The sequence below is a fragment of the Sciurus vulgaris genome (assembly GCF_902686455.1).
Source record: "Sciurus vulgaris genome assembly, chromosome: 8".
Taxonomy (NCBI): Eukaryota; Metazoa; Chordata; class Mammalia; order Rodentia; family Sciuridae; genus Sciurus; species Sciurus vulgaris.
The window spans coordinates 83,221,908-83,241,629 of record NC_136468.1 but is presented as its reverse complement, the minus strand read 5'-3'; the positions used below and the strand labels follow the sequence as shown (position 1 = coordinate 83,241,629).

Below are 19,722 nucleotides of genomic sequence, written 5' to 3'. Positions count from 1 at the left end.
CTGAGTAATGGGAAGGGGCCACAAGGCAAGACTGCAAAGAAATATGGGCAGCCTGCCTCCAAGAGCAAACACTGGGAGCCCAGTTGACAGGTGCCAAGGAAAAAACAGGGACCTTAGTCCTACCACAGCAAAATGCTGTATTTAACTGCCTGTGGGAATGAGTTTGGAGCAGACACTTTCCCAGAGTCTTCAGGAAAGAATGGGGCCCTGCTGATAACCTGGATTTTGGTTCTGTGAGATGCTGAGAAGGGTCCTCAACTAAGTCCACTCAGACTTCTGACCTAATGAAACTGAGATAATAAAACATGCTGGTGTATGTATGATGTTCTCTTCAATTCTTGTTTTATATTTTTTATAAAAACCAACACAGAACTTTACCAAATATTTACTTGTAGTTAAGTAATTGTGATTTTTTTTTTTTCTTTCATCAGTAAGTAAAGTACCTGATTTTCAAATGTTCAAACATCTTTTCATTCCTGGAATAAACTTTGCTTAGTTATGATGCATTATCTTTTTTACATATTGCTGGATTTAGTTTGTCAAAATTTTATTGAGAATTTTGACACCTAAACTTTTTATACTGATCTGCAGTGTTTTCCTTCCCTTGTGAAGCCTTTGGTTTTGTCATATTACTGTGGCCTTTGTACAGTGCAGTGCGTTGGAAAGTGTTTCTCTCATTAATTTTCAGAAACTGTAGAACTGACATTTCTTTCTTAAGTGGTATAATTTGACAATCAAATCACCGTGGCCCTGAGTTTTCTTTTAGTTTTAAAATACAAGTCCAATTTCTTTAACAAATATAGAACTATTCATGTTTATCTATCTTTTTAAATTTTTTATTTGTTCTAATTTGTTGTATATGACAGAATGAATTTATACATTTTGATAGATCATACATAAATGGAGTGTAATTTCTCATTTTTCTGATTATTATCTATTTCTTGTTGAACAAGTATTCATAGTTGTGTCTTTTAAGGAATTGATTCTAAAATTTAGGGAGAGGAGTTATGCTCAGCATTCCTTCATTATCCATTTAATGTCTACTGGGTCTTTAGTAATGTTTAGTAATTTTCTTGGGAGTCTAGCTAGAAGACTTGTCAGTTTTAGCTTTTCGACAAACTAGATTTTGTTTTGATTGAATTTATTTTTTCCCCTATTTTCAATGTATTTGTGCTTTTTATAGTTTCCTAACTTTTTGCTTTGGATTTAATTTGCTCACTTTCTAGTTTCCTACCATGAAAGCTTATAAGATTACTGGCTGAAGACATTCCTTTTTTTAATAGAAGGATAATAGAAGGATTTAATTTTATAAATACACTCTAAGCATCACTTTACATGAATCCTACAAATCTTTTTTTTTGGGGGGGTATGGGGGATTCAACTCAGGGGCACTTAACCACCGGGCCACATCCCCAGCCCTTTTTATATTTTATTTAGAGACAGAGTCTCACTGAGTTGCTTAGGGTCTCACTAAGTTGCTGAGGCTGGCTTTGCACTTACGATCCTCCTGTCTCAGCCTCCGGAGTCGCTGGGATTATAGGCCTGCACCACTGCACCTGGCCTACATTCTTATTATGTTGTATTTTCATTCAGCTGAAAATAATTACTAATTTCCCTTGAGACTTCCTCTTGATCCATCAGTTATTTGGAAATGTGTTATTTAATTTCTATTTGAGGATTAAATAGATATTTGAGGATTTTCCAGATATTTTTGTTGTTTGATTTATAGTTTAATTCACTGATGATAATAACATACTTTGAATGATTTTTGTTCTTTTTAACTTGTTAAGGTGTGTTCATAGCTCAGAATATGGTCTCCCTCCATGTTACATGTACCTTACTTCTCCAACACTGACCTACATCCCTAGCCCTTTCTACTTTATTTTGAGTCAGGTTCTGGCTATGCTGTTCAGGCTAGGCTTAAATTTGTGAACTGCCTCAGCCTCCCAAGTATCTGAGATTACAGGTATGTGCCTCCATAGGCTCCATCTACACTTGAATAAAATACATGTTTTGCTGGAATAAGCTTTGAAGGGAGTTTTTGAATGTAATTAGTTAGTTTGTTTAAAAAAAATGTCATCTGATAGTTAGGTATGTGATGCATGCCTGTACTCCCAGTTATTTGGTGGACTGAGGCAGGAAAAGTTTGAGGCCCAGTTTCATTAATTTAGTGAGACCCTGTCTCAAAATTCAAAATAGAAGTGTCGCAGTTCTGTGGTAAAGCACCCCTGAGCTCACCCCAGTGGGACCCTCCCCTCAAAAAAAGCCATCTGACAATTTTAATTAATATGTTTAAACCATGTGACTTTAATATAATCACTGATTTGACTAGAGTTAAGTCTATCGCCTTATTATCTATTTTCTGTTTCTTTGTTTTCCATTCTTCTACCTCCCTCTTTCCTTTTAATTTTGGCTTAATGTTTAATGTTCTAATTTATACAATTAGTTAATTCTATAATATATCAGAAAATTGACTGATAGGAGCGCCAAAAAATTCTTGGTCTTCCTTCATCTGAAAATATCTTTACTTGGCTTTTGTTACTCAGGATATTTTAACTGGACATAAAATAATGAACTGACAGATCTTTTCTTTTTCAAGCCTCCAAAGTTTCTGAGGAGAAATCTGCCATCATTCGAATTTTTGTTCCCCCCTATGTAAAACATATTATTTTCCTTTGGCTCCTTTTAAGATTTTTTTCAATATCTTTAATTTTCTTTTCTTACTTCTCTCTCTAGATACAGAGAGTTTTTCTAGATCCAGTGTCTTCTGCTGTATGTGGGGGTGCACACCTGTAATCTCAGCAACTAGGGTGACTGAGGGCAAGGAGGATCACAAATTCAAGGCCAGCCTCAGCAACTTAGTGAGTTCCTAAGGAATTTAGGAAGACCCTGTCTCAAACAAACGAACAAAAAGGGTTTGGGCTGTATAGCTTCCCAAGTTTTGATTTCTGGTACTAAAAAAAAAAAGGGGGGGGGGGCAGCTGTGCAGCTGTGTTTTCTGCCTATAAATACTTATGCAGCATCCACAGGATCAAACCTGGGAAACAAAGCAGGTGAAAAACACCTTTGAAACTCACCCATCTTAGGCACTGTTTAAGTTTGATTTCACTCCTCAGTTGCCTATTACTGTTTAATTTTCACTATTGTCATTTAGATGCTCAGTATAACAGACTGACTCTGTCCAGAGTTTTCAATGTAATCAAAATGGGACTGATAGGCTACAGACAGCAGATAGCTTGATCTATTTGTGGCTGATAGTGAACTCAAAGGCAACAGTTCTGACCATTTTGCAACTTGCTGAAGAATCTGTGTAAACAATTCTGGGGGAATCTTCAGCGTAACTGATAAAGAGTTCTCGGTCTCATCTATTCGATCCAATTTTTAAATTTTTTTTAAGTTTTAAAATATACATTTAAATAATCATGTGATTCTTGACTTTAAGTCTATTGATATGGTGAATTACATTTATTGATTTCTGGATGTTGAACCAACCTTGCATCCCTGGGATAAAACCCACTTGATCGTGGTGCACTATCTTTTTAATATATTTTTGTGTGCGATTTGCTAAAATTTTGTTGAGAATTTTTGCGTCAATGTTCATTAATGATATTGGTCTGAAATTTTCTTTCCTCGATGTGTCTCTGTCTGGTTTGGGTATCAGGGTAATATTGGCTTCATAGAATGAGTTTGGGAGGGTTCCCTCCTCTTCTATTTCATGGAATACTTTGAGAAGTATTGGAATGAGCTCTTTTTTAAAGGTTTTGTAGAACTTGGCTGAGAACCCATCTGGTCCTGGACTTTTCTTTGTTGGTAAGCTATTGATGACCTCTTCTACTTCATTACTTGAAATTGGTCTATTTAAATTGTGTATGTCCTCCTCGTTCAATTTAGTCAATTCATATGTCTCTAGAAACCTGTTGATGTCTTCGAAATTTTCTATTTTGTTGGAATATAGATTTTCAAAATAGCTTCTAATTATGTTTTGTATTTCAATTGTGTCTGTTGTGATATTTCCTTGTTCATTCTGAATTTTAGTGATTGGGTTTTCTCTCGTCTTCTCTTTGTTAGAGTGGCTAAGGGTTTATCAATTTTGTTTATTTTTTCAAAGAACCAACTATTTATTTTGTCAATTTTTTGTATTGTTTCTTTTGTTTCAATTTCGTTGATTTCAGCTCTGAGTTTAACTATTTCCTGTCTTCTACTACTTTTGGTGTTGGTCTGTTCTTTTTCTAGGGCTTTGAGCTGTAGTGTTAGGTCATTTATTTGTTGATTTTTACTTCTTTTATTGAATGCGCTCCATGAAATAAATTTTCCTCTAAGTACTGCTTTCATAGTGTCCCAAAGATTTTGATATGATGTTTCTTTGTTAGTGGGAGAATATCTTTGCCAATCATACTTCAGATATAGCACTAATCTCCAGAATCTATAAAGAACTCAAAAAACTCTACACCAAGAATACAAATAATCCAATCAACAAATGGGCTAAGGAAATGAACAGACACTTCACAGAAGAAGATGTACAAGCAATCAACAAACATATGAAAAAATGTTCAACATCTCTAGTAATAAGAGAAATGCAAAATCAAAACCACACTAAGATTCCATCTCACCCCAATTAGAATGGCGATTATCAAGAATACAAGCAACAGGTGTTGGCGAGGATGTGGGGAGATAGGTACACTCATACATTGCTGGTGGGGCTGCAAATTAGTGCAGCCACTCTGGAAAGCAGTATGGAGATTCCTTAGAAAACTTGGAATGGGACCACCATTTGACCCAGCTATCCCACTCCTTGGTCTATACCCAAAGGACTTAAAATCAGCATACTACAGAGATACAGCCACATCAATGTTCATAGCTGCTCAAATCACAATAGCCAGATTGTGGAACCAACCTAGATGTCCTTCAATTGATGAGTGGATAAAGAAACTGTGGTATATATATACAATGGAATATTACTCTGCCATAAAGAACAATAAAATTATGGCATTTGCAGGCAAATGGATGAAATTGGAGACCATCATGCTAAGTGAGATAAGCCAATCTCAAAAAACTAAAGGACGAATGATCTTGCTGATAAGTGGATGATGACACATAAGGGGGAGGGTGGGAGGAGTTAGTGTTAGGGTTAGGGTTAGGGAGGGGGGTAAGAATGGAGGAAGAAAGGACTGTTTAGAGGGAAAAGAAGGGTGGGAGGGGTGGGGGAAGGGAAAAAATAATAGAATGAATCAAACAACATTACCATATGTAAATTTATGATTATACAAATGGTATGCCTTTAACCCATGTACAAACAAACAACATGTATCCCATTTGTTTACAATAAAAAATAAATAAATAAATAAATAATCAGGCAAGTGAAAAAAAAAATACATTTATTAGGCATCTATGTGCCAAACACATCAGTGTGAAACAACTGTTTTTTTGCAATCACAGAACATAAAATTAAATTCATGAAATCAAAAATGTTTCTTAGGGGCTGGGGTTGTGGCTCAACGGTGGAGTGCTTGCCTAGCACATGTGAGGCATTGGGTTCAATCCTCAGTACCACATAAAAATAAATAAATAAAAATAAAGGTATTGTGTCCAACTTCAAATAAAATTTTTTTAAAAAGTTTCTTAAAAAGTGAAAGTTCTATACGAGGATAATAATACGGTAAGTGTATAAGATATCTACAATAAAATATTCATAAGGGTAAACTACATTAATACATGAACACAATGAATATGTACATCTATACAACTGAAATGCACATTAAAATAATAGTAAAGGCAAAAAAAAAGGTTAAATCTACAACAACAAAAAGTAGGAAAGAAGTCATCAAAATAAGGATGCCGTCACATTTCTGCAAATGAAAACAGAGATTATCAAAGAAGAGGGTATGTTCTAGAAGAGAGCCAATCTATCTTCTGAAGAAATCTGTAAGTGTCTGGGACTCAAAATTGTGAGAGGGAAACACAGAGTATAAAACGGAAAATTAAAGTCTATACATATTATAAGACCTAATATCAATTTGGGGATAAATAAAAATTGGAGCAAAATATTTGAGAGTCTGTATCTAAAGAAACATATTACCTGGGCTGGGGTCATATTATTGTCCTTTGCTAATTAGACATCTTCCAGTGTAACACAGTGCCCCACCCAAAGCCCTTAAAATGAAAGCTACCAGCTCATAATAAACTTTTCAAAATCTTTCACTTAAAACACATTCTTCAATCACGATTAACTTGAACAAAAAAGAAGATTCACTGGACAATTCAGAAAAAGCAAGATACAGACAAAAAATTATACTGAATGAAATAAATATGAAAAAAAATTTTCTAGATGAAAAACTCAAGATTGTTTCAGCAAGTAAATGCATCCATATTAGGAAAAGAGCAAGAAGTAAAAAATAAACAAAAAAAGGCACTGTTGGAAATGAAAAAAACAATTCGATGAAATATGTGATGAATGATAGTTAAAGAATGTCACAGAAAATAAAAGATAAAGAGACAAGAGGTAACAAAAAATGTAAGACATAAAAAAAGAAGTCACCAATCTAGGAAGTTCAACATCGATCTATTAATAGTCTAGCAAGAATAAAGAAAAAAGGGGGATGAAAATGTGAAAAAAGAGATTACCCAGAGTTGAGTCCCAACTAGCTGGCATAATAAATGAAAACCTATACCTAAATACATCATTATGAAATTAATAAAACAGCAAAGATTAAAGAAGTTCTTGTTTAAAAAAAAAAAAAAAAAAAAAAGGATGGGGGCATGTCAACAAGACATAAAAGCCAGGCATAGTGGTGCACATGCATATAACCCCAGCAACTTGGGAGGCCGAGACAGGAGGGTTGCAAGTTTGAGGCCAGCCTAAGCAACTTAGCGAGATCCTGTCTCAAAATAAAAAGGGATGAGGATGCGCTCAGTAGTTAAGCAACGATGGGCTCAATTCCCAGGACCAAAAAACACAAAAAACAAAAAAACAAACAAAAAAAGCCCACATGAACCAATGTGAAAGACTTTCTGAAGGCCAAATATTAAACAATTTGAGCAAGAAAATAAATGATGACAGTGGTGGATTATGAACCAAAGAATATGAATCCAGACTAGTGTAAATGAGTGAATAAACAAACAATTGGGGATGAAGGCATGACTTTTCCTTCCATGAGAATTCCAACAAAAAATTGTATAAGGAATAAAGGAAATGGACAACACTCTTCAGAAACCCAGAGTAATAACTGCTGTAGTCAAGATTCACTAAGGAACCCTAAAAGTGAAGCTCTAGTGTCTTTCTTTAAGGAGAAACAGTATCTATCTGCATAGACTCTGAAAATATTCCCATAATCCTCCCAAAATATTTACTAATCACTGTGGTTGATTTAACATATGTTTACAAATTCTATGCTAAGCCTTCCAGGAGGTGAAATTAATTCTCATCCCCTTGAGTGTGGACTGAATTGAATGACTTGTTTCTAACAAACAGAATATGAAAAAAAAAAAAAAACTTTACAGTGAAGGAACTTGGCATACTTGTTAGCCAATGATCAGGATTAGTAAGACATAATTACACTGGGTATACATCTCATATGATGAAATGAGAAAGGCATTAACCTCTGTGATATTCTTCCCAACAATTCATGATCTTGTTCAGTCCAGTCTAACAATTCAATCTCATCATGAGAAAACATAAGACAAACCCAAATTAAGGAACATTTTACAAAATACCTAGCCTAGTATTTGTCAAAAGTGTCAAGGTAATAAAAGATAAGAAAATAATTGGAAAAGGTCAGAAACTGCAAGAGACTAAGAAGCCATGACATAAATACAATGGGTTATTCTAGATTTAAACCTAGAGAAGTATATTCATGGCAAAGCCTATAGTTTAACTAACAGTATGGTAAAAATGTTAATTTCTTAGTTTAATTAATAAGAAGTTAGCAACAAGGGAAGCTTCATAAAGAAAATATAAAAACTATCTTTTATAACTTTGAAGCATAAAATTATTCCAAAATAAAAAGTAACAAAGTTGTAAGGGAAAAAAATCATGTCACCTTTTAAAAAACCCAAGAGAGAGTGACAATGGATTTTTCACTGGTAAAACAGAAGTGAAAAGACAACAGAGTAATGCAATTAATGTTTTGAGGGACTATAGTTTTGAATCTAGAACACTATATTAGTCAAATCAAATTAAGTGAAAAAGCAAAATAAAGCAGTTTTCAGACAAAATTACTATCACTTTTTTTTTCTTGGTTAGGAAACATTTCAGAATGATTTCCAGCAACCAAAGGAGTAAGCCAAGAAAAATGAAAAAAAAAAAAAAAAAAAAAAAAAAAATGACATCTTTGAAAACAACGTGAGATCTAAAGCATAGAGCAGGCAAGAAAAGTCCCATGATTACAGCTGTGCAGCACCCTACACAGTGATCAGTCCATGTCCAATCAGAAACATGGAAAGCGCCATATATTGAGAAAATTAATGGAGTTTATGCTATTCTTGAAAATTTGAAATAATTAAAAAGGTGATGAAGTTAGGTAATGCAAGGAAAAAAGGAAATTAGAAACTCCAAGAAAAACTAAAAACAATACAAGGAAACATAATAACAGTACATATCTGAACATAATGCAATTATTTAGTAATTTTCAACTTTAAAAATCAAAATATCAAAAACAGATTAGCATTTATTGATGAGAATACAAGCATTTTAACCTCAAGAGAATGAGAAAGGGTAAACTTTTAGGTGAGTGAAATTAAGAGGATAGAAAATAAAGGAGAGACATGCTAATATCCATACTATAGAGGACTAATCAAGAGATGCGTGGCCTATATACAGCTATAAAAGATGATCTTTTAGCTGAATATGGTAGCCTACACCCATAATCCCAGCTATGTGGCAGGCTGAGGCAAGAGGATCATAATTTGGGACTAGCTTCAGCAATTTAGCAAGACCCTATTTCAAAATAAAAAGCGGGATGTAGCTCAGTGGTAAAGCACCCCTGGGTTCAATTCCTAGTATGACAACAACCACAACAATATGAGGAGGAAGAGAAGAAGAATTAATAAAATGAAGAAGAAATAAGTAATTAAAAAAATAAATCTTGTAAAACGTTTGCAGTGCTGAAGATCAAAATCAAGGCGAATGTACCAACTGCAATATTGCCAGCCCAATACAAAACAATCTATTAGATGGTGCCAAGTTAGGTAAGTTATTAACTTTCAGTACTAGATGTCAATAGATATTGGTAAATATTGATAAACCTTTAGTATATTATTTAGATATATAGTAGAAATCAAAGGAAGAAAAAAATGCAATAGTTCAATGATTAAAAATGATTTTCTTTCAGGAGTGGAATAGGAATGTTAACCTCCTTAATATTGTTAAGCTCCTTTATAGGATTTGATTTTTAAAAGCTATAATCATGTGCCATTTTGAAAACCTTTACATTTTTTTTCCCCAAAACAAATATCTTCACTATTTTCAGCAGTGACTAAAAATAACTCATTTATTCATTCATAGTAATATGTCAGTGTGTATCTAGTGATAGTAGTGGTTAAGACACTGAATAAAATGGGTTTTGTCATACATGTTCAAGGCTTTCAACTTAATATTGACACTTAATTATTCTAAAAGGTATTTTGTTTCTTTTTTCTTTTTTTTGGTGGTGCTGGGGCTCAAACCCAGGGCCTCACACATGCTGGGCAAAAGGTTATGTATACCACAGAGCCACATCTCCAGCCTTTTCACATGCTTTCAACAAACTCAATGAATGAGTAGAAGTTACAATGTTTAAATCTTTAAAAGTAACATTTGTAAATATGCTGATATTGAGTTTACCATTTGTGTTACTATGTTTTGTTTTGTTTCATGGTACTGGTGATAGGGCCTTGTATATGTGAGGTAAATGCTCTACCATCAATCTATATTTCTAGTCCCTAACATGTTGTAATTAAACAATTTTGGATAGGGTGTATTTAAGACATTTGCATCAATAAACATTATGATATATTTGATTCTCAATTATCAAGCTAGTAGATGATGATGATGGTGTGGGTCATTTTTTAAAAGAAATGGCCTCAATAACTGACAACTGTTAATATTTAACTTTAAAGCATACGTACATGTAAATCCTTGAGTAAATTTGTCTTATATATCTGTGTGAATGTAAATGTGTGGCACAGCAGGATCTTATGAACGTATCATCTTTTGGAAAAAATGATGCAATCACAGTGTGAGTTTCCAAATCAAAGTGGCAATTTTTCTTAACTTTCTTAATCTTTCTTACTGCTACTCCAAGGTGGAAATACAATGTTCCTCTTCTACAGACATAAATAGCAGATAATTTTCCACAAAAGATAGAACATTATGGAATTAATTTAAATCACATCACATTTGATAGTGTCAAAGGTGAGTTGGCATTAGAGGCCTCATAAAATACAGGAAGGTATAAAAACTTTTATAAAAAAAATTACAACTCACAGCTTTAGTACTAAGTCCTCTAGAGACTGAGTCAAAATACTAATACTCACTGTTGTTATTACTATATGTGCATGTCAAATTAGATAATTTTGCATTTAACATCTTTTTCTTTTCTGAGACTGTACAAAGGAGTTAATTTCTATCTCAGTGTTGCTGTTATAATCAAATGAAATAACATTCGAAAATCTGATATATGGTAGTTGATCAAAAAACATTAGTTCTAAGTCAGGCGGAGTAGCACATGCCTCTAATCTCAGTGACTCAGGAGGCTGAGGCAGAAGAATCACAAGTTAGAGGCAAGCCTCAGCAATTTAGCAAGAAACTGTCTTCAAATTTAAAAAGGACTGGGGATGTAGCTCAGAGGTAGACTGCTCCTGGGTTCAATTCCAGGGGCCACCCCCAAAGAAAGAGTCAGTTCTAGTTCTCCTTTGGTTCCACATATACCTTGGTACAAGTTATGGCTAATTCAATAATCTACTTAAATCAATTTGTTTAGCAGTTAAATACTGGATACATGACAGGCATGTTCTAAATAGAAAGGATGCATGTTCTGAGAATGAGAGAGCAAGAGAGAACACAGAGAGAGAGAGAGAGAGAGAGAGAGAGAGAGAGAGAGAGGAGAGAGACAGAGACAGAGAGAGACAGAGACAGAGAGACAGAGAATGCCTTCTTGGACTTTAAGACCTAATATGGCAATAAATTGTATGGTACTGATAAGGAATTGACAAAAGTTTCCAAACAAAGAACTGAGAAATTGAGCCACACTTGAAGGGGGATAATATGTGAGAGAACTATTATTAGAGATTGATAGAGAAAGAATGAATAGACAAGAAATGACTTCCTAGTTGGACACAGTGGCACATCCCTGTAATTCTAATGACTTAGGAGGTTGTGAGGCAGGAGGAACAAGAGCTTGAAGTTAGACTCAACAAGAGTTTGAAATTAGTCTCAGCAACTTAGTAACTCTCTCAAAATAGAAAAATAAAAGGGCTAGTGGTATAGGTCCATGCCCCTTGGTTCAGCTCCAGTACATAATCCCCCTCCTCCGCAAAAAAATAAACATAAATGACTTTCCATATGGAAGAGAAATAAAATGGCAGCCCTGATTCATTTGATCATCAAAAAAAAAAAAAAAAAACAAAACAAAAAAAAAAAAACAGACTGAATAAACCAAAAACCTCCAGGCTGTTAAAAGACCAAATTTACAAAAAGAAAACTCTAAAGTCATTAAAAGAAAGTTTGAAAAAACTTTAAAACATCTTGGGATAGAAGAAAATTTCATAACAAAAAACAAAAGACAAAAGAGTTCTGTCTAAATAAAATTATGTGCTATGACAAAGGATAGCACAATGAAAAAAGGTTGAAACAGAGAAACTGCAACATATAATATGAATAAGAAAACAATTCAAAGACAAATGAGAAACAGAAAAGCAGAAAAAAATATAAATGACCCATACACAAATGAAAAGATGCTCAATCTCACTGACAATTAGGAAAAATAAAAATAAAAATAAAAATAGAAACCATTTTAGATAGACAAAAACTTTTGAAGCGTCACGCTACTAACAAGTTAGCACACAGCAAAGTGGAAACTAATGTTCCCTACAGTGAGCAGACATCATAACAGCCACTGTGGAGACCTTTTGGCTATTATCTGGCATAACCAGACATATATATTCTCTAGCATCCAGTAATCCACTTCTCCACATGTTCACTGAATATTCACAGTGGCGAAATTTGTGACAGCAAAAAAACTAACAATAACCTCAACCACCTGGGAAATGAATTAATATAGGTGGTAGAGTCATGTGACACAATACTACATAGATGCCAAGACACAGATACTTGAAAATATACATATATATGTGCTTACTTCTTAAAACAGTAAAATTATGACTGCAACATATCATTTATGTAAGTTTTTAATTTAAACATTATTTTATATATAAAATCATGAAAAGTATGTGTAAAGATATTAGATGCATTAAAAACTATAACACATTAATAAATTAACAGAAGCTGTGAATATTGTGTCTTCAATATTGTATCTTCAATATTGACTTTATTAAGAGATCTGTTTTACTAAATATAATTTATTTTTTATTTTTTGTGGTGTTAGGGATTGAACTCAGAGTCTCACATATGCAAAGCAAGTACTCTATTAAGGAGCTACATTCCAGCCCCTCAGAAAATGAAATATTAACAATGGCTAGTTCTGAGTGATAGCTGCATATGTGTTATATTATTCTCGATGAATTTTCTGAATTTGTAAAGACAAATCAAAACTAATAAAGGTCACTTCTAAGATTATAATCCAATTGTCTTTATACTTATTTTTAAAGGCTGATGAAAAATATTATGGGAATTCAACAAACTAAGAACATAAGATAAGCAAATGGAACAAATTCCAAGTCATTTAAATAAGCTGATAAAGTTTACAAAAAGTAGAATAAAATACATTTCAGGAATAAAGTAAAAAAAATTTATCATCAACACCTTTTACATAATTGCTAAAGTGAATTCTTAATTTGTATATTTCTAATCGTAGATAGCTAACCTATCACTAAAACTTTCATCTAAGTACTAAAAAATAAATAAATAAATAAGTAAAACATACAAGTCCTACTAAAATAAACAAACTAACCTGTATGGGTTCTTCTATGTCTCTGAAGCTCATCACTCCTTGTGAATCTTTTACCACAAAACATCCAGTTGCATATAAAAGGTCTTTCTCCAGTATGCCAGCGGAGATGTGCTCGGAGGTGAGATGTTTTACCATAAACTTTTCCACATCCTTCAATATGACAGATATGCTGTTTCTTTTTTCCAGGTTCATTACTGCTCCTAACAAAAAACAGAATCAAACAATAATCACATTTTCAAAACTAAGTTTATAATTATGAAAAAACAAATGGGAATCAAGATAATTAAATGATGCTTTTCTGAATAGGTTTGTTCGATTGTAATTCCACAACTGTGGAAATTTCAATTAAAGAAAAAGTAGCCAGATGTGGTGGTATACACCTGTAATTCCAAAGAGACTTGGGAGGCTGAGGCTGGAGGATCTAAAGTTCAAGGCCAGTCTTAGCAACTGAGATCTTTAGCAATTTAGCAAGACTCTGTCTCAAAATAATGAAAAGTATTGGGGGTGTAGCTCTGTGATTAAATACCCTTTGGTTCAGTTTCTAGTACCAAATAAAATAAATAAATTGGGTTTGTATATTGAAAACAAAATTGCTATAAAAACTTGTTAACTTCAATGCTTATGTCTACTATGGACCTCATGTTTCTTCCCTCATAGGCTCTTTCCTTGGGGAACTAATCTCTAAGTTTTTAAAGACACTTTAAAATTCTCCTCTAAAATACCAAAAAGATGTCTAACTCCTGTTAAGAATATAAGATGCAGAATTTCATTTCCAGCAAGACAGTGTGAGGAGTTCCTTGGGTCTGCTTCCCAGCAAAACTGATGAAAATGATAAAACAAACACAATACGATTTATGTTTCTGGAAATGGTCCCAAGAACAAATAACAGCAAATAAACATTTATTCAAGTAAATCTAACAGAACTGGTAAGAGCAATGAGAATCTGTGGTTTTTGAATCAAGACTCAATCCTTCCCTTCTTCCTCACACCTTCATGACACAAGAAACATAGACTGATGCAACCAAGAACATGGTTCCCTCTCCTCCCACTTCCCAGTTGGACAACTTTTTCCCAAGAGGAGCAAGATATAGCATTTCTCATCCTACCCCCAGGTACCCACTATTGTGTTTAAGTTCCAAGTGAGTATGAGGCTGAGAGGGCTCGAGACTGCCTTCTTCCATCTGCCCCCAACCCTGGAATGTAGATACTACCTTGGATGTGACATGATGAAAAAACTGTGCTCCAAATGGCCACTGAGCTATTTTATTCACAATTCATAAACTGGAGCTTCTAAGCTGGAAGAGGCAAGCTGAGAAGACCTGAGGCTATTGCTGTTCCTGCCACCATGCACTCGGCTCCTAAAATAGGGTATCACTCAGAGAGAAATGTGCCATTGTCTCAACTACCAGCTGGAGAGCCGACTCAAATTTTGCACAGAGAGAGAAGCACGCCAGAGAGCTCCAAATCTCTTCCTAAAGGAAATGACAATTTACAACAAAACTGAAAAAGTTCAAGTCTAAGGGTGCTCTCAATAAAGTGGATATCCTTACAAAAGAAAACTGGGAGAAGACTTAATGGATTCACTTGAGATAAAGACTTACCTCAAAATTTGTTGATTAACAAATGAAAAAGGGGAGATCACTATCATTCTTATAAAAATAAAAAGGATTATAAAGTAATATTGTGAACCATTCCTTAGATGAGATAGACAAATTTCTAGAGTCAAGAACAGTCCATCAGAATAAACACATAATAAGTAAGGAGACTGAATTAGTAATCAAAACTACCCAAAAGTAAAGTCCAGGATTAAACAGTTTCACTGGTCAATTTCAGAGAGCATTTAAAGAATATTAGTTCTTTAAAAACTTGTTCAAAAATAAAACTGGAGAGAACACATCTCCACTCATTCTATGAATCCAGTATTACTATTTCCCAAACCAGATAAAGTCATTACAAGGAAAAAAAAACCAAAGACCAGTATCTCTTTTGGGTATCGGTACAGAAATTCTTGATAGAATGCTACCAAACTGACTATAACTATACACCATGATCAAGCTGGATGTGTTCCAGAAATGCAAAATGCTTTAACATCTGACAATCAACTAATGTAACATATTGGTAAAATAAAAAATAAAAGCACATGATCACTACAACAAATGCAGGAAAGCATGTGACACAATCAAACATCCTTTCATATAAAAATACTCAACAAAATAGGAATAGAAGGAAGCTTCCTTAACTTGATAAAGGGACCCAGAGCTAAGATCAGAAACAAAACAAGGATGTATACTTTTACCACTTCCATTCAACACTGTACTCAAAGTTCTAGACAAGGCAATTAGCATCAGGTGAAGGGGAGGGCACGGGGGAGAGAAACTGAACCCTCTCCAAGAGTGGAAAACTGTAAAAGCTTTATTCACAGATGCTATAAACTTACACATAGAAATCTTAAGGGATTCATGGGAAAAAAGTTCTAGAACTAATGAAAAATTTAGCAAAAGTTTTAGGTCATTGGGTCAATATATAAAAAGCTTATTTTTTGTACACTTGGAATAAACAATCAAGAAAACCATTTCATTTATAATACTAAAAAAGAATAAAGTCAGAATAAATTTAACAAACATGCAAAAATTATACTCTAAAAACTATAAAACATTGATGAAAGAAGTTAGCAAGAATCTAAATAGAAAAACACCCCATTTGCATGGGTCAAAAGATTTAATATTGTTAAGTTGGCAATATTCCCCAAATTGATCTGCAGATTCAACGCAATTCCCATCACAATTCCCATCACAATGACAACTAGCATTTTTATAGAAACTGACAAGCTGATGCTAAAAGTCACATAAAATTCCAAGTCTTACTAAAGAGGCCAAAAGATTTAAAAAAAAAAAGCTGGAAGACACTACTTTTCCTGATTTCAAAAGTTATGACAAAATCATAGTAATCATGACAGTATGTAACTGGCATAAAGACAGATTTCAATGAAATAGAATTGAGTCAGAAATAAACCCATATGTCTGTGGTAAATCATCTTATTTATTTATTTATTTATTTATTTTTTGTGGTGCTGGGGATTGAACCCAGGGCCTTGGGCATGTGAAGCAAGCACTCTACCAACTGACCTATTATCCCCAGCCCCGATTAGTTATTTTTGAGAAGGGTGTCAAGACAAGTCATTGGGAGAAAGGATAATCTTTTCAATAAATGGTGTTTGATGAACCCCTTACCTCATACCACATACAAAAATTAACCCAAAATTGATCAAAGATCTAAACATGAGAGTAAAAATTATAACTCTTAAAAGAAAACCAGATTCTTTGTGGTCTTATATTTGGCAATGAATTTTTAGATATCACACCAAAAGTAGAAATAATCATAAGGAAAAAAATAGAAAAAAAAAATCTGAATTCATAAACACTGGTGCTTGATTCAAAGGATACTATTCTCCAAAGGTAAACAAATGACCAAGAAATGCATGAAAAGATCCTCAACATCAATAATCATTGGAAAAATTCTAATCAAAACCACAATAAGATCTCTCTTCAATCCCACAATTAGTTATAACAAGTCAGATAATGGCAACTATTGGCAATAATATGAATAAACTGGAACTCTCACACATCACTGATAGAAATGTAGTACGGTGCAGTAACTTTGGAAATCACCTGGCAGTTCCTCAAATGATGAAACCATAGGACCCAGCAATACCATTCCAAGGCACATACACAAGAGAAATGAAAAACATGTGTCCACACACACACACACACACATACTTCTACACAAATGTTTACAGCAGCATTATTCATAATGCTCAACAGGGAAAAAAATCCAAATATTCACCAAGTGATGAGAAAAACAAAATACAGTCCACATAATGGAATATTGTACCTACATTAAAAAGGAATGAAGTATTGATCATGTCACCATGACAAAATCTTGAAAGCATTAATGCTAAATGAAAAAAGCCACCCACAAAAGACCACACATTTCATAGTTCTATGTACTTGAAATGTCCAGAACAGACAAATCTGTAAAAACAGAAATTTGTTTCACAGTTGCATAAGGCTAAGAAGGTTGGGAAACTGATAGCTAAAGAACACAGGACTTCTTGGAAAAAAAAAAGAACACAGGACTTCTTTCAAGGATGACGAAAACACTCTAAAATTGATGGTTGTACAATTCTGTGAATATGTTAAAACCATCAAACTATACTCTAAATGGGCAAATGTTGTGGTGGGTGAGTTATTTTTATATTAACAAGGGTGTTTAAAATTTTTACAAAATAAATTGATTAAGAAAAAAAAAAAGCATGAGGTACAAGGCAGAGGATCACTCAAGTCTCACTCCTAGAACAACCCAATTTAATTCCCTTAATAAAATTACATTTCAACTTCTGGGCTACAAAGTCAGTGAGGTTCCAGAAATCAAAGCAGGTAGCTAATGACTTCATTTTAAGTACTGTTTTATACCTTCAAGAGAGTTAAGTTGAAAATAGAGCATTTACCTTCCCTCTCCTTCCCTACAATTAGGACAGGAACAGGCAACTCTTCGAAGTCTCTTGCCAGGTTGCACCTCTTGGTCAGAAGTCTGCTGGCCTTGCTGCAAATGCACTTGAGTGAGTTGATCAGGACTAACAGCACCTATCGTGGCATTAGCAATTCCTCCAACTGCTACCGTTACAGGAGCTATAGTAGCCTGCTGTACTTTCACTCCATCTTGTCCTTGCTGCTGACCTAAAAAGGAAGAAGGGGGGGGAAAAAAAAGAGTATATAATGTTTTCTATTTCTAAAGAAAGAAAATAATTCCATGTGCATTTCTGTTGGGGGGGGGGCATTATAGGACTGAAATCAGGGCCTTGCACATGCTAGGCAAGCACTCTAACACTGAGCTACATCCCCAGTCCCCAGGAAAGTATTTTAAAGCTAACATATTTGCTCTAATAATCTGTGTCATGTACAAAAGAAAGAAGTTAATGACTGATACTATGCCAACTCTCCTAAAATTTAATACTGATTTTTATTTTAGTAGCTCAGACTGTCTCTTTCTCTGGTTGATGGGGCTATCCATAATTAACCTTCCTTGTGGCTTAATTTCTCCCTCCAACTGTAAAAGGAAGATAATAATACTTGCCACCTACCTATCTCATTGAAGTACTGTGAGAATTCATGAGATACTTGAAAAACATTCTGAGATCCTCAAATGAAAAATGCTACATAAATACAAAGCATTATTGCTATTTCTACAGTAAACAGCATGTCTTAATCGTGCCAAGAAAATATAGGAGTGAAAAGTAACTAAATAAAGGATTAAGTTTTATGGATATTTCTTCTTTCTCAATCATTTAAGCAAAATTAATCCCTTTATTGAGAAGTCATCTTTTTATTATACAGAGTTAACTGGTTTTCTAAATGTACAACCACTAATAACTATTACCATCACTATAACAATAAAAAGACAGGATGTTGTTATTCATTCATGTTTTATAACTTAGACTTCGCCTCAGATTAGAATGTGTACTAACTCAGCTTCTTCAGTTATAAAAAATTATGAATATGACCAAAAAGTAGCTGTTTGCATGGCTTAACATTATCCTGAAGTATAAATGGGTAAATCTTACAGTTACCCTTTTTCTCATAGTTCTATACTCTTAACCATCATTGTAGCAATATCAAATAGGTGAAGAGGCTGGAAAAAAAAATAATCTATTTGTGAAAGAATGCTCCCGTCTCATAGAGTTGATATAAAGATTAAGTTAATACTTACAAATCCCTTACGGTACAGAATTTTCATTACATTAGCTACTGTTACCATTAGTCTGCTCTGAATGGGTGGCAATACGCAGATAAAACATTAGCAGTGGGTCCTGGCTATGAAAATAAAGGGACTTATTTTAAATTGCACTTGTTGTACTTTAAACACATGGAGTGACCAAGAAAAGGCAATAAAAATTACCAAGAAAATAGCATGCATTTAACTAAACAAATTTAAACCTCTGACTCTCCCAAAGTAATCTCAACCTTCTATGTATCCACAGCACTCTGAACTCTGTGGGAACACCCACCTCTGAAATACAAACCGTTATCTTGAATATTGATGAGGAATTGGTTCCAGGACGATACCCACCCTCACCCGCTGCCCAACACACAAATACCAAAACCTACCAATGCTTAAGTCCCCTACACAAAATGGTGCAATATTTGCACATAACCTATGCACAATCTCCCCCAACTTTAAATCATTTTAAAAATGATTACTTATAACAAATACCTTATACAATGTAAATGCTACGTAAGTAGTTTGCTGTATTGTTTGGGGCATAAGGACAAGGGAAAAAGTTTGCCTGTACTTATACTTCTGAAACAGTTTTATGAAATAAATTTTTAAATAACTCAAAATTTATTGGTATTGTTCCCACACACTATGGTAGAACAGACTGAGGATGGCCCTTCTTTTCTCTTTCTCCCATGCTAAGAGGAAAAAGCATTCCAAGGCTGCTTGGAGCAGTCAAGCAACCTTTCTTATGCCTTTGTTTTAGACTTTTCTCATTTTTCAAATATGGAAATTGGACCAAGGCAGCAAGACAATATCTAGAATAAGTATTTGGAGAAGAAAAACA

At 34.0% G+C, this 19,722-nt stretch overlaps 1 protein-coding gene and 1 long non-coding RNA gene across 4 annotated transcripts in view; one reads left to right on the top strand and one right to left on the bottom strand.

The window, feature by feature from the left end:
• SP4 (Sp4 transcription factor) overlaps positions 1–19,722 on the bottom strand; it is a 63,542-nt gene that overhangs the window by 6,040 nt on the left and 37,780 nt on the right. For all 3 annotated transcript variants that reach the window (XM_079151925.1, XM_079151926.1, XM_079151924.1), the window contains 2 exons: positions 17,611–17,839; positions 13,104–13,303 (listed from right to left, as the gene is read on the bottom strand). In XM_079151925.1, coding sequence (XP_079008051.1) covers positions 13,104–13,303; positions 17,611–17,839 — 429 coding nt within the window. The remainder of the gene's footprint in view (positions 1–13,103; positions 13,304–17,610; positions 17,840–19,722) is intronic.
• Positions 1–19,722, top strand: part of LOC306668505 — a 69,564-nt gene that overhangs the window by 27,880 nt on the left and 21,962 nt on the right. Inside the window, exon 2 of the long non-coding RNA XR_013765883.1 lies at positions 9,098–9,183. This is a non-coding gene — a long non-coding RNA (uncharacterized lncRNA). The remainder of the gene's footprint in view (positions 1–9,097; positions 9,184–19,722) is intronic.